Source organism: Ctenocephalides felis, unplaced genomic scaffold, assembly GCF_003426905.1.
Source record: "Ctenocephalides felis isolate EL2017-DRISC unplaced genomic scaffold, ASM342690v1 CF-g0.4_SCAFFOLD_01886, whole genome shotgun sequence".
Taxonomy (NCBI): Eukaryota; Metazoa; Arthropoda; class Insecta; order Siphonaptera; family Pulicidae; genus Ctenocephalides; species Ctenocephalides felis.
Genome location: NW_020538040.1, coordinates 79825230 through 79838472, shown reverse-complemented (window position 1 = coordinate 79838472; position 13243 = coordinate 79825230). Strand labels below are relative to the sequence as shown.

The window sequence follows — 13243 nt, the reverse complement described above, 5'->3', positions numbered from 1 at the left end:
TAGGCACGATAACATACACCACTAGTTTTCTAATAGTTTCCATAAAAGTCAAAGAAAACCATGTTTAGCTGATCGGATTCCGAACATGCGCACTTCATATGCTTTCACAGAAAACCGTTTTAAGTTTTCATCTGTTTCTCGTTTAAAACGAAAAAGCCATACCTTTTGGTATGGCCGCGTTTGTGTTATCAGTTTTTTTTCATAAATACGCCTGGAGAAGTGTTTATTTTTTAGTTATTTCAGGCTTAGTCAATCAAAACAACAATGAAGATGAAAAATGTCACAGTCGGCAAAAGTATCCGAAGCCAGAAGGTTTTTTCACAATTTGTAAGTTTATTCAACTCAAATAAAAGTTCGACTGTGCTGAGGCATGTTTTAACATATTGAATTTTATTCAGACCTTCGGGGAAATTTATACAGTGATATAAATTCCATGAACATAAATTTTCATAAATAATGTGAATATGTTAGCATTTAGAAACTCTCTAGAGCATGAAGATATATTGCAGCATTCTACCTATTGATATTATACAAGCAGCATGATTAGACTAAAAAAACAATTTTCCTATAAATCATTTTTTTCTGTTTTGAGAAATGAATTGAGTACATCCAGTGTAAAGTAAGTATGCATTTATTTATTAATTGCATTCAGTAAAGGTAACATAATATAATCTCTGGGATTTTCATAGGGAACCACGACCATTTAATGAAATACCAGGACCAAAGCCGATTCCTGTTCTTGGTACATTATGGATGTACTGGCCTATTATAGGTAACTAAATACATGTATATGATGTCAAGCTCACTTATTAAGCTCTCAAATCATACATATGCCGATATCAACTTTAAGATTTTATATGAACATATTAACTAAATTTTTTTTATTGTTCATTATTGCGTATTCACTGTTGAAAACTTTAATTTTTTTATAGTTTGTTACCCGAAGTCACATAATATCATTTTAGTTAATAATAATAATAGTTTAAGTTTGCTAGTATTTTATTTAATAATTCAATAGTTAATAATATAGTTTAAAATGCTTTAATAATATTGGAATTCGATGAATCAAAATAAAAACATTAAATTCTAATTTAATTAATAAACAGTACTTTTTATTATTAAATTGCTTGTTTTTAGTAATGATGCTTACCTTATATTAAAACAGTTACATGATTATTTTCACTTTCAGTTATTAAATTAAATAAGACTTATTATTTGTTGTGTACAATAATATGTATGTGTAATACATAAATATATTTAAACTTAGGAATAATAAAATTGCAAATATGTGTAGATAAATATTTTTGTTACTATATTGTTGCAATCATTACATTTTATATAAACTAAATTATGAAATAATATTATAGGCAAATATCGATGGTCTGCCCTTCATCATACTGGTATGAAGAAGTATAAAACATGGGGTTCTTTAATCCGTGAACCTGTTGCACCTGGTGTAACCTTACTGTGGGTTTATGAGCCTGATGATATTACTACTATTTTGAGGGACGAAGGACAAAACTTTTTTCCTGAACGTAGAAGTCATTTAGCTTTACAAAAGTTTCGTGAGGACCGTCCTCATGTTTACAATAGTGGTGGATTACTTCCAACGTATGTCTTTGAATGCAAACTCGATGAATTAAAAAGCTAAGAAATTAAATCAAATGTTACAAATCTCAGTGTACTTTTGTGAATCAGGGAATATTTCTATAAATCCTATCCATTATGTTATCAATCAAGTTCTTGGTTTGAATTTAATTACTAAAATCCACATGCATAACAAGATTTCTTAATTCAACAGTACATGTATGTCTACTTTTTGAAGTATAATTATTGATAGTCTTTCATTATATATATATATATATATATATATATATATATATATATATATATATATATATGAATTTCTTTTATTTAAATCATATATATTTTATGTTACCTCTTTCAATTGAAATATTACATCTCATACACATCTTAATACCTTTTCCAGTTTTTTAACTGTTCTAAGTTTTTTTAGTGGAAGTAATAATTATTGAATGTGCTTGTTAGCAATGGAGCAGAGTGGTGGAAACTACGCAGTGAGTTTCAGAAAGGTTTAAGTGCGCCACATTGTGCTCGCCAATTTTTTAAATCTGCTGATCAAATTACTTCAGAATTTTGTCATCATATCAATGAAATAGCTTCAGATTGCAAGGACTTTTTACCAGAGATATCCAGATTAAACTTGGAATGTAAGTACAACGAAGTTTGTAAAAGTGTAAAACAAATATGTTCAGTATATGCCGAGTATGTTTTATGGGAAATGAACAAAAAAATTTCAATAATTGAATGTTCTTCATCAGCAAATTTGAAACATTCACCTTTTTTTGTTTATATATTTATATTATATATTCATATTATTTTTTTATATGTTCACTATTTTTATACATTTTTAAATAACATTTAATATTTTTTGCATTTTTCTAGTGGTATGTTATATGGCCTTTGATACTCGCATGAACAGTTTTTCTAAAGAAGAATTAGATTCTCATTCACGTAGTTCAAGGTTGATAAAAGCTGCAGAAGATACTAATAGTTGTATACTTGGAACTGACCAAGGCATTGGTTTATGGAAATTTATTCCCACATTGAAATATAAGAAACTTGAAAGGGCTCAAAAATATATGGAAAGGTGATATATTAAAATCAATTTATTATAATTTAAAGTAAAGTTAAGTTATCATATATGCAATTTCTTTCAGTGTTGCTGTTGATTTAGTATCTCAAAAATTTTCTTATTATACAGATGCTACAGCAGCTGAATCAGGCTCTAAATCCCTATTAGAAAATTATATATATAATCCAAAACTTGATTTTCGGGACATTATTGGAATGGCTGCAGATCTCTTATTAGCAGGTGTTGATACGGTATATGAAATTTGCACTTTTCATATTAAAATTGTATATAAAGATAGGAGATTTAATTTACCTCTTAATTTTTGGATTCAATCAGATTTTTATATTTATTCTAATTATTGTCATTGAAGACCAAATACTGACCAATCACTTAGTTTTTCTCTTATAAATTTCAGACATCTTATGCTACTAGTTTTGCTCTTTACCATTTGGCTATAAATCCTCATGTGCAGGAAAAACTATATGAAGAATCCCTCAAAATTCTGGAGACTAAAAATTCTCCAATGACACTTGAATCATTTCAAAATGCTTCTTATGCACGTGCTGTGTTAAAAGAATCTCTTAGATTAAATCCTATATCTGTAGGTGTAGGAAGAATAATTAAGAAAGATACTATATTGTCCGGTTACCACATCCCTGCCGGTGTAAGTATAACTATAAATAATTATTATTCATAATAATTAGTAGTAGTTGATTAATTTTATTATACATATATCTTTTTTTAATATTTTACTGTTTTGATGGTTTCAAAGATAGCAATAATCTGAATGTTTGAAAAAAATTATTAAAAATGAATTTTCAAATATTATTATTTATTTGCCTTAAAATATATAATTATATATTGCATGTAAGAAATACATTTCAATGCTTATTGAATTTTATGTATAAAAGTTCATGTAATAACTTATTTAGATCGAAAGGGGTATAAAGTGGTAAATAATTATAGTCTATTTAACAGACTGTTGCTGTTACACAAAATCAAGTAATATGTCGTCTAGAGAAAAATTTTCCAGAAGCTGACAAGTTTTTGCCAGAAAGATGGTTAAAATCAAATAAGAGTGTTTCAAGAATGAGGAATAAAGATTCACAGAATTTCACTAATGAAATAAATAAATTTGACATTAAAGATACATTCCAAGTACCTCATCCGTTTTTATCACTTCCATTTGGATATGGAATGAGATCCTGTGTGGCTAGAAGATTTGCTGAACAAAATATTCAAGTGCTTCTATTACGGGTATTTATTTTAATTTTTCTCTTACTTTAGAACTAAGTGGGTAGAGAGATTGTCTTTTAGTTTAGCGTTTTCCTCAAGTATAACTCTCTTAATATTCAATAATTTAGATTTAGAAATTCATATACATACACACACACACACACATATATATATATATATATATATATATATATATATATATGTGAGAATCAGTCTTCATATCCATTTATATAAACTGTGAAAACTCACTAATTTGGCACTTTGATAGACCAACACCCTTATCCACCAAAGTCATTTTGAAATTTTTCTGCTATTTTCAATATCGTATATTAAAAATTAATTTGAATGCATTATAGCTCATATATAATTTTATCACTGCATTAATATCAATCAGATAGGTGTGCAATAAATGTTTCTATTTTTTTATATTATAAACAAATATCTATGACTTACTATAATGCAGTAACCTGGCACTCATCTGGTTTTTAGTAGTGCCGGATTAGTGTGATTATATGTATGAACATAATTATAATTATTATAGAGCATCACATATCATTAATTGCCTATTCCTTTCTTGTCTATTACTATTATTTGTATTTCAGGTATTCATGTTTTTATACACTGACATATGTTTTTCTTTCCAAACTTCTGCTTCCATGCTTTCCGGTTCTTTGCTTTGGTTTTTAGTTGTTTATATTTTCTCCTTTTGCGTAAGTCATCAATCATTTGCATTTTTCTTCTTCCTAGACCTTTTAATCCTTTTTACTTTCAAGGATGTTGTAGTAGTTACTCTTTTTGCAATTGGATTGGACCCATGTTCAATCCAGTGTCCTTTCCTTTTCATGGTCATGCTCCATGAATTTTTGTTTGCTCTCTACCCTACATTTTTCCATTTGTTATATTATTTGTCTACTTTATTTTTTTCATTCCTCTTCATCACAACATTTCAAATCCCTCCAGGTAGTCTTTCTTAGCCTATGTCTCAGACACATACATACAACATTCATTGAATATTCAGCAAATTAATCAACTAGTACTCTTATCATAAGATATTTTAGATAAATATAATTTCTATTTATTTTTAGTTAATCAGAAATTTCGAAATCAGTTGGGGTGGAACAACATTAGATTCGAAGACCTTCCTAATTAATAAACCCGATCAACCACTAAATTTCAAATTTCGGCTGCGATCTAATTGAAATTAAAGTTTGGTTACACATATATTGTCTCATACCTTCTGAGGTTTTATTGTTCTGACTTTTATTCTGATCTAAATAAAGGACCTTGCTATACATTGCATTTATTATAATTTCACCATAAACTAGTAAGAGTTTTTTGGGAGTTGATATTGAACACATACTTCGATATTATATTATATTGCTTGTAGATCTATATTGCTGTGCTACATATTTTCAAGACACCTTCAAAGGGTCTTTTTTTTTTTCTTTTCATTCATATTGTTCGCCTATGTTTTATATTATTTATGGATTATGAATTAGGCAGATGCACTGTGATAAGGTTTTCAATGTAAAGAATTTGTAATGGGGTTAATATACATATGTAAAATAAATTCCAAATGGGGCATATTATTGTACACATGATACACATTGATTGATTTACTCTTTGTGTTACGAATTTGTGTCAAATATTAACATGCATTTCAGAGTGAACCTAATTTCTTTTATATAATCCCAGGAGGGAGAGTACGAACTTAGTTTATACTATGATACTACGATATTCAATAGAATAACTTTCCAAAAATACTAAAAACTTTATTGTAACAATTTTTGGCTTTTCTACGGGTTAGAGAATTATTTATTTCTTCGTATGAGATAATATTTAAAAATAATAAGTTAAATGATTTTTAAGTTATCTGAGAGTTTAAGTTAAATGATTTTAATTATGCTTTAGTGTGGTAACATTGTTAATATCGCTTAAGGGTTTTGTCTAAAAGTTTGCTTATGTGTACGACTATCATCATCGAATTGGTTATTGTCTCAAACCTATCAATACCTTATGGTGATGTAACATAGTTTTAGGCAAATTTATTATTGTTATATTATTACTATATATAGTTATATTAGATTTTTTATAGATAAAATTACATTCGCAAAAAACACTTGCGCTACATTATATAGTTATGCAATAGATTTTAGTATATTATGTTTCCGGCACGCAGATTGAAAACAGAAACTTTCCGATAAATAATTATTTGTTTTAAATGCAGTTTTTTAAATAAATATACGTTATATAGCTAAACTAACGAGGTTAGACTAATTTTTTGCTAAGCTGGGTGAATTTCTTGAGCGGCCATATTCAAATTTTAGATTTTCTGTTCAACTAAAAATAGGTAAGATATAAACTAATTGAAGACTACAGGTACAAAAGTAGCAGAACATTGTGATTGTAAGCATATAATCATATATAAATTACTACAACGTTTGTTTAAACTCATACTCTTGCTCTATAATGGGACTCAAAATTGATGGTAAAAACACAGAACATACATATCCGCAAATCATTTATTCGGCGATGTACTGATGTTTGTTGCCTGTGCCGTCTAACGTCATGTGATGACTTTAATTCATTCTAATCCATCATAATTTGCCTATATACTGCTAAGACAAAAATTATGCACAGGTTTCATTCTGCATCTTGTTTTTCCCATGAACTATTATAAGACAAAAAATTATACACATAATTAAATGTTGTGCAATTTTATATGTGTGAGTTATGATACGGCTGATATGGTTTCGTGCAGGCGCCAAAGAAAACAAGCGCGATTTATTAAAAGGATGTTTTTAGTTATTTTTACCTGTGCGATCCTTTTTACTGAATATCTACGTAAATCACTATTATACCTGAGAGCTTTCATGGCATAAACATGTCTTACACGTGTTGGCTAAGCCCAACAGTCAACGAATATATGTTATATTCCGTCATTGTATCCTCGGTTTAAAAAATTCCTTCTGGCGGGCTTTTCAGTATTATTTGCAATAGTGCTACTCAGTTCTATACCAACAATTATAATGCATTATAATATCTGTATTCCGGAATCCCTTTCTTTTTAAATGTGTTATTTTCTTTTCCTATTATTTTCTAATATCTCGTGTTTGATTCCTTGACGGCCGAGGTACTATTAACAAATATTATTATAATTTTGATTATATTTCTGTTTATTTACTGTGATTCTATTTCGTATGGTTTACTACCTTCTATTTTTAATCTCATATTTCAACGTAGGTTTCGACTCGTAAGTTGCAGGCGGAATTGCTTCTCGAGTGTAAAACCATTGATTGATCCGATGTAACTATTCCAATCCTTGATTTTGGTTGTATTTGTCTAATTATATAATTAATTATTAAAGCATAGTTTTTATGAACGGATGTCTTAAAATACATTGTGCTTGTTTGATTTTCTTAATATTTCGCTTAGAAGAAGATTACAATGATGTTTATCAGTATAATACTCATTTCATAAACATCGAGAAATCCAGGTGTAGTTTACTGTTTAGATTGCTGATTGCGAGAACCGATAAACTTCCCGTTATGAATAAACACATTAAACAATGATGTTATATTAAATTTTACAAATAATCCAATTCTTAAACGAATTAAAGACTCATATTGCATCGGATGTAAAAAAAATAAGCAATTGTAATAATGAATATGTTGAATATTAGCATTCCTTAGAATCATTTTTAACTTCCTGTAGAGTAGTTTTAGTGATGGGCCGAAAATCGAAAATAATTTTTTTTTGCATATCTTCACGTTTTCGCACTGAACATTTTGGCATACCTCAGAAAAAATGGATGTGTGTGTGTGTCTTTTGTATGTCCGCATTTTTTCGGCCACGTTTTCGGGCGCACGGACCAACCGATTTGTATGGTTCAAAAAACATTAGATTCCTATTGATAGAGAGATGTGCTGATTAATTTATTAACAAAGACTGGCATCCGATTTGAATGATTCAAAAAACTTTCTGCTTGTGAAATTTGTTTTTTAATTTCTTTTTTTTAAAAAATGTTTTTTGTATATCAAAAATAATTCAGATTTTAATTTTAATTCTTGCTAAAGTTCTAAAGCTCACTTATATACTTAAATAAATAATTCTAACTTTGCAATTCAGTTTATATAATTCTTATAAATATTAGACAATGTTACAGTATTTATTTATAATAATCTAATTGAAAACATTTAATATTCCTCGAACATTTCGTTACAGTACGGAAAGTTCCAGCAATTTGCCTTAAGGGACGATGCCATATACCACTAGTTTTTTTTACATTTTCAAATACAACAAAGTTGTATTAAAGACTTGTTATGCAAAATGTTCTATTGCCTTTCAAAGCCGTCAAGAGTAAAAATTCAAGACGTGTTTTTTACACAATTTATTTCCACAAGCGTCATTACGACGCAAGATATAATATTTGTGCACTAATTATATTTCGAGTTTAACTTAAAAAGTATAAATTGACTAATTAAATTTATTCAATAACTGCAAGGAAAATGTAAAAAAATTAAATGGTAATGGACCATTATATCTTGAACTTTAGAAATAATTATCTGTGTTATAATTCTAATTTTAAACGCTGGAATTGATTATTTAATCTGAAATACGGTCAAATAAATTACTAGATCTGTATCGTTTATAATTTTTATATTTTTTTTGTAAAATCTGTTGTTTTTTAATAACTGTATTCATTTGTGTGATTAGATAAAAATTTTCATTTGTGTTTAATGAAAAAATTTGGTTAGATTATATTCTAAGATGATATTCTAAGAATTTTTCATCTTGATTTTTTTCATGTTTTACTACGGTTTTGGTACGTGTTCCGCACTATCCAAATCCTAAAAATACGCCTATGTGGTAGAAATTGTTAAATTAAAAAAATAGACTAAATTATTGAAATAGGAAAATAAACTAAATATTTAGATAATTACATTTTATTTCAAAATGTATTGCTTTGATTCAATTATCGACTTCAATAATCAAACACTGGTTTAAAAATCTCATGTACTTAGCAGTTAAAAAAAACTCATTACTTGAACAACCGACCGGAGAATATATTTCAAATATTATGAACAAGTTTAAATCTATAAATTTGTTTAAATCGTCTTTCTCCTTTCATAATTCCAGTCATTTTCATATTTATGGTTGCTGACGGAATATAAACGGGATTCCTTTTAAATCCTTTGGGAATGGAATCATAAAAAACGGAGATTAATGATCTTATTAATACTTAACATACTTAAAAAATATATAAATATCTTGGTTTTATGCTAGGATACGAGATCTCATTCATGATAGGCGTGAAGCTACTAGGAATATTGAGAATTCCATTCGTTTTATATGAATAGGGTAACACGGTAATTAATTTTAATACATTGGGCTAGACTTTGAAAAGTAGTAGTGAACTTGTGTTTAATGAAATCTATTTGATGTTAAATTGTTTTAATAAACGTACATTTTAGGTATTTATAGGTCTCAATAATATAAATTGTTCTATTCATTTTAATTGTATTCAACTTCGCTGTCGAAAACTATTCATATGCTCGAGTATTTTATGATAATGTATTTTCTATCTTGGTATGCGAAAAAATAAATTTATGTGAATTATTACAGTACTAATCTATTACGCGGTTTGTAATTTGCGCATTTGTAATGAATATATTAGTACTGTAAATCTATTAAATACTTTTATTTTGATTACAAGTATAACTAGTTGGTATTGCTATTTTGTCTTGAGGCATTTACATGAACTTCCCGATATGTGTAAATAATCGACTTAATCAATAAAATATAAGTTAATTTATGAGTGATTTGATAAAAAGTATTTTGAGTGGATTTATCACACATCATTGAAAACGTACGAACACTCTTTCGGTATACCAAGTGAATCGTCTAATTTTAATTTTAACAAACATAAAAAAAACTACTCATTTTGTCAAACTTTGATGAGTTTTTAAAATTAAACTACTTGTCGTAAGGCCGTAATATTTCAGTATGTTCTATAATACTATGATATACATCGTCAGAAAAAGTTCCATGAAAATCGTCTTAATTTTTTTTTCAACAGTTAGCGGCTAGGTAGATTTTCATCTAAAACTAATCAGTATAACTCACAACTAATATCTTTCGAAAATTTTTGATTTTTTTCATCGATTCGGTAGTAAGTGTTTAAATGTGGACGAAAAGTTTAACACTATTTTCCAAATTACCAAGAAACGGCTTGGCAGATCGTCGCACAAAACTGACAAACGATATAGTCATCATGAGCTATATCAATTGGCTTTTAAATTCCTGAAATCAATTCAGGCGTTTTTGAGCAAACGTCGACGAAAGGTCTAATTTTGACAAATGCCAAAAAAACGATACTAATTTTTGCAAACTTTGAAGAATTTTTAAAATTAAACGACTTGTCGTAGGGCCGTAATATTTTAGTATGATCTATAAGACTATGGTATCTACCGTAAAACAAAAAATCATAAAAATCGTCGAATTTTTTTTTTTAACACTTTATTATAAAAAAATCGGCCCGGCCGATCTTTACCAACAACTAATCAGGTCGATTCCCAACCAATATCTTTCGAACGGTTTTTGAATTTCGAAATCGATTCAGAATTGCGGACTAAAAAAACGTGGACGATTTTTTTTTCACTTTTCTGCTTTTTACAAAGAAACGACTTGGCTGATCGTCGCGCAAAATTGATAACGCTAGTCCTCATCGAGATACATCGATGAAATTTAAATTTTTAAAATCGGTCTAGTCGTTTTTGAGAAAACGTCGATTCACGTCAAAAATTATGTTCACATACACGCACACATACACATACTTATTTCCAAATTTGGTCTCATTCGATTCAGAATGACTTGAAATGTCGTGAAAACATAAAATTAGCGAATCGGATTTTTTGATGAAAACATAAACTGCTCCTTCGGGAAGTTAAAAAATACGTGAATACGAGTTGTGCCATTTTTTTGAAATTAATCATTTCAATTTAGTTTTATGACAATATATTCTTGAAAAGCATTTTATGAACATCCGGTAGGGTAAGTTATAGTAAGCGCAAAAAAATTGAAAATGAACATTTTTATATATCTTTATGTTGCAAACGTTTCTGAACATTTTGGCATACCTTTTAAAAAAATGATGTATGTGTAATTTCGGGAATACGGACCAACCGCTTTCAATAAATCAAAATGCGTTCGATTCGTATTGATGGGGAGACGTGCTGATTAGTTTTTTGTCAAGGCAGGTTCAGTCTGGCTTTTTGAGATAACGGAGCGTTCGATTTGAATGATTCAAAAAACATTTGTGTTGACGAAATTGAGAACTGATAAAATTTTTCGAAAGGCGGGTCTCGGAGGTTCAATGAAAGGCGATTCCGGATATTCAATAATAATAATTTTCGGTACGTGAAGTTCCAGTAATTTGCTTAAGGCACGATGCCATGCACCACTAGTAACTTTTCATATAGTTCTATCGGCCCCTGAATTCTTGTCGTTTCACCGGAACCCCTGATATTGTGGTCACTTGGATAGGCTTTTCGGTAGTAAACCCTTGAGCTTGCGTAGGACTACTCGGTGCAGCACTGCGCTTACCATACGAAACGTGCGGTCAAGATTAAACCGTAGACACTTTTATCATTCTCTATTACTATAGAACACTTAGCATTATTAGCACTCAACTCTAGAGAAGGAAATGCAGCATGTACCTCATTTAGGTTTCTAACTGACCCTATTTCAAATCAAATCATTTTCAATGTGCCAATAAAACATTCGATGATCTTTCGAATTATTTTATTTACAAATTACTATATATTATACTATACTATTATATTACTATATCATTATTTATTACTTTAACATCTTTTATTAAATACTTAGATTGATTTATAACTAAACAAAGTGATCCATATCAAATTGTTTCTTTAAATGAATTGCTACTATTATTTTTTTCTAATAAATGCTAGTCGAGAGAAATAATATATACACACACACATATATATATATATACTAGATGACCCGACAGACGTTGTCCTGTACCCACCTCTACGTTTTTTTAATATCCTATACTAATATTTATACCGTTCAGTTAAAAATAATCATTATTGTTTTTCGAGTTACTATTTACACCAATATATGAGTGATGTTAAATGTAGTACTGTTTCTAATAAAATGATTATTCTCAATTCCCACAGTTAACACTTTAATTATCCCTTTAACAAATATTAAAATATGTTCAATAAAATTATATATTAAAAATAATACACTGCGATTTATAGAACAAATTTATTTCTAATAGCTCAATTTACTTTATTGAATTTAAAGGTTATACAATATTTTTAGACATGCCTGTAAATGTGGATGTTTAAATGAATGATTTTTTGTTTATTCACGGCTAAAACATTGATTTTCTAAATTTATCACCATGTCTTTATTGTCATAGCATAGATACACGTGTTGAAAATTGAAATCTTTTAAAAAGTATAACAAATTCAGAAAAAATTAATATATAGCATGCGGTCAAGGTACAATATCACCTTTGATTTTTCTACCCAAAATAATTGCTTCAATAATGTTGCCTACAATTTTTCTAATTTCGTACCATATTTTAACTGGCTTTTAGTATTTTAAGATCTAAATTGCATTTTTCACACTAATAATTCAATATACATTATTACTTGAGTTCATATTTGAAGTGAATTAATTTGTCAAATTTTGTTCACATGTGCTCTATTCAACCTACTATCAACAAATTTATTGCAGTAAATGGAGAGGAAAAAAGCGTATGCCCAGCTAATCTTAATCTAAAGTTCAGAAGTGAAAACAATTTGCACTTCGTCACCACCCCCCGCATTAATTGGATTATAATTTTTTTAATTCTGATTTTATCATAACTTGTAATATACTATTTTAAAGGTGATTAAATAAGCTACAACTTTCTCTATCATAAATTTTACCGTAACTTCTCTTATTTTGAAATGGCGAAGGGTTAAAGGGCTCGAAAGACACTCCGGTTGGACAGCCGCGCACTCTTTAAACAATTAGAACTCTATCAATATTTGTGTAACAAAAAATAATAAAAAGCAATAATTAGTCTGAAAAATACCTTGAATTTTCATATATATACTTTTATACGTATTCTTTCAGAGATATTATAGTGAGAAATTGTTTTTTTTTTAATGGATTTTTTTATGAAATCATGAGTTTTTTGAAAATCGTTTGTACTAATGTTATGGTATTTTCTAGAATCCATCAAGATCTCTCAAACCAAGTTAATTCTAGATGGAAAACGATTATTTTTAATTTTGGTGGAAATGGCACTCATAAACTATTTGATTTAAA

General features: G+C 28.5%; 3 protein-coding genes across 3 annotated transcripts in view; all 3 read left to right on the top strand.

Moving 5' to 3' along the window:
* The first annotated feature begins 354 nt into the window (after positions 1 to 354).
* Positions 355 to 3087, top strand: LOC113376629 (cytochrome P450 302a1, mitochondrial-like). Its single transcript, XM_026616620.1, has 7 exons — positions 355 to 619; positions 690 to 772; positions 1368 to 1611; positions 2050 to 2231; positions 2467 to 2671; positions 2786 to 2907; positions 3072 to 3087. Exons 1-6 carry the CDS (start codon positions 540 to 542, stop codon positions 2799 to 2801), a joined length of 810 nt encoding a protein of 269 aa, XP_026472405.1. The 5' UTR covers positions 355 to 539; the 3' UTR covers positions 2802 to 2907; positions 3072 to 3087.
* Positions 2872 to 5091, top strand: LOC113375420 (cytochrome P450 302a1, mitochondrial-like). The gene is made up of 4 exons (XM_026615358.1): positions 2872 to 2907; positions 3072 to 3320; positions 3635 to 3913; positions 4978 to 5091. The coding sequence occupies exons 1-4, from the start codon at positions 2872 to 2874 to the stop codon at positions 5089 to 5091; spliced, it is 678 nt and encodes a 225-aa protein (XP_026471143.1).
* Positions 3784 to 13243, top strand: part of LOC113376628 (protein slit) — a 65877-nt gene continuing 56417 nt past the window's right edge. Inside the window, exon 1 of the mRNA XM_026616619.1 lies at positions 3784 to 3913. The gene's annotated coding sequence lies outside the window, so the exon portion shown is untranslated. The remainder of the gene's footprint in view (positions 3914 to 13243) is intronic.

Coding starts and splice junctions, on each gene's coding strand:
- LOC113375420 (XM_026615358.1), top strand. CDS start 2,872: ATGGCTGCAGATCTCTTATTAGCAGGTGTTGATACG. Junction 3,321..3,634: donor GTTACCACATCCCTGCCGGT/GTAAGTATAACT, acceptor TCTATTTAACAG/ACTGTTGCTGTTACACAAAA. Junction 3,914..4,977: donor TTCAAGTGCTTCTATTACGG/GTATTTATTTTA, acceptor ATTTATTTTTAG/TTAATCAGAAATTTCGAAAT.
- LOC113376629 (XM_026616620.1), top strand. CDS start 540: ATGATTAGACTAAAAAAACAATTTTCCTATAAATCATTTTTTTCTGTT. Junction 620..689: donor TTGAGTACATCCAGTGTAAA/GTAAGTATGCAT, acceptor GGATTTTCATAG/GGAACCACGACCATTTAATG. Junction 1,612..2,049: donor AGTGGTGGATTACTTCCAAC/GTATGTCTTTGA, acceptor TGTGCTTGTTAG/CAATGGAGCAGAGTGGTGGA.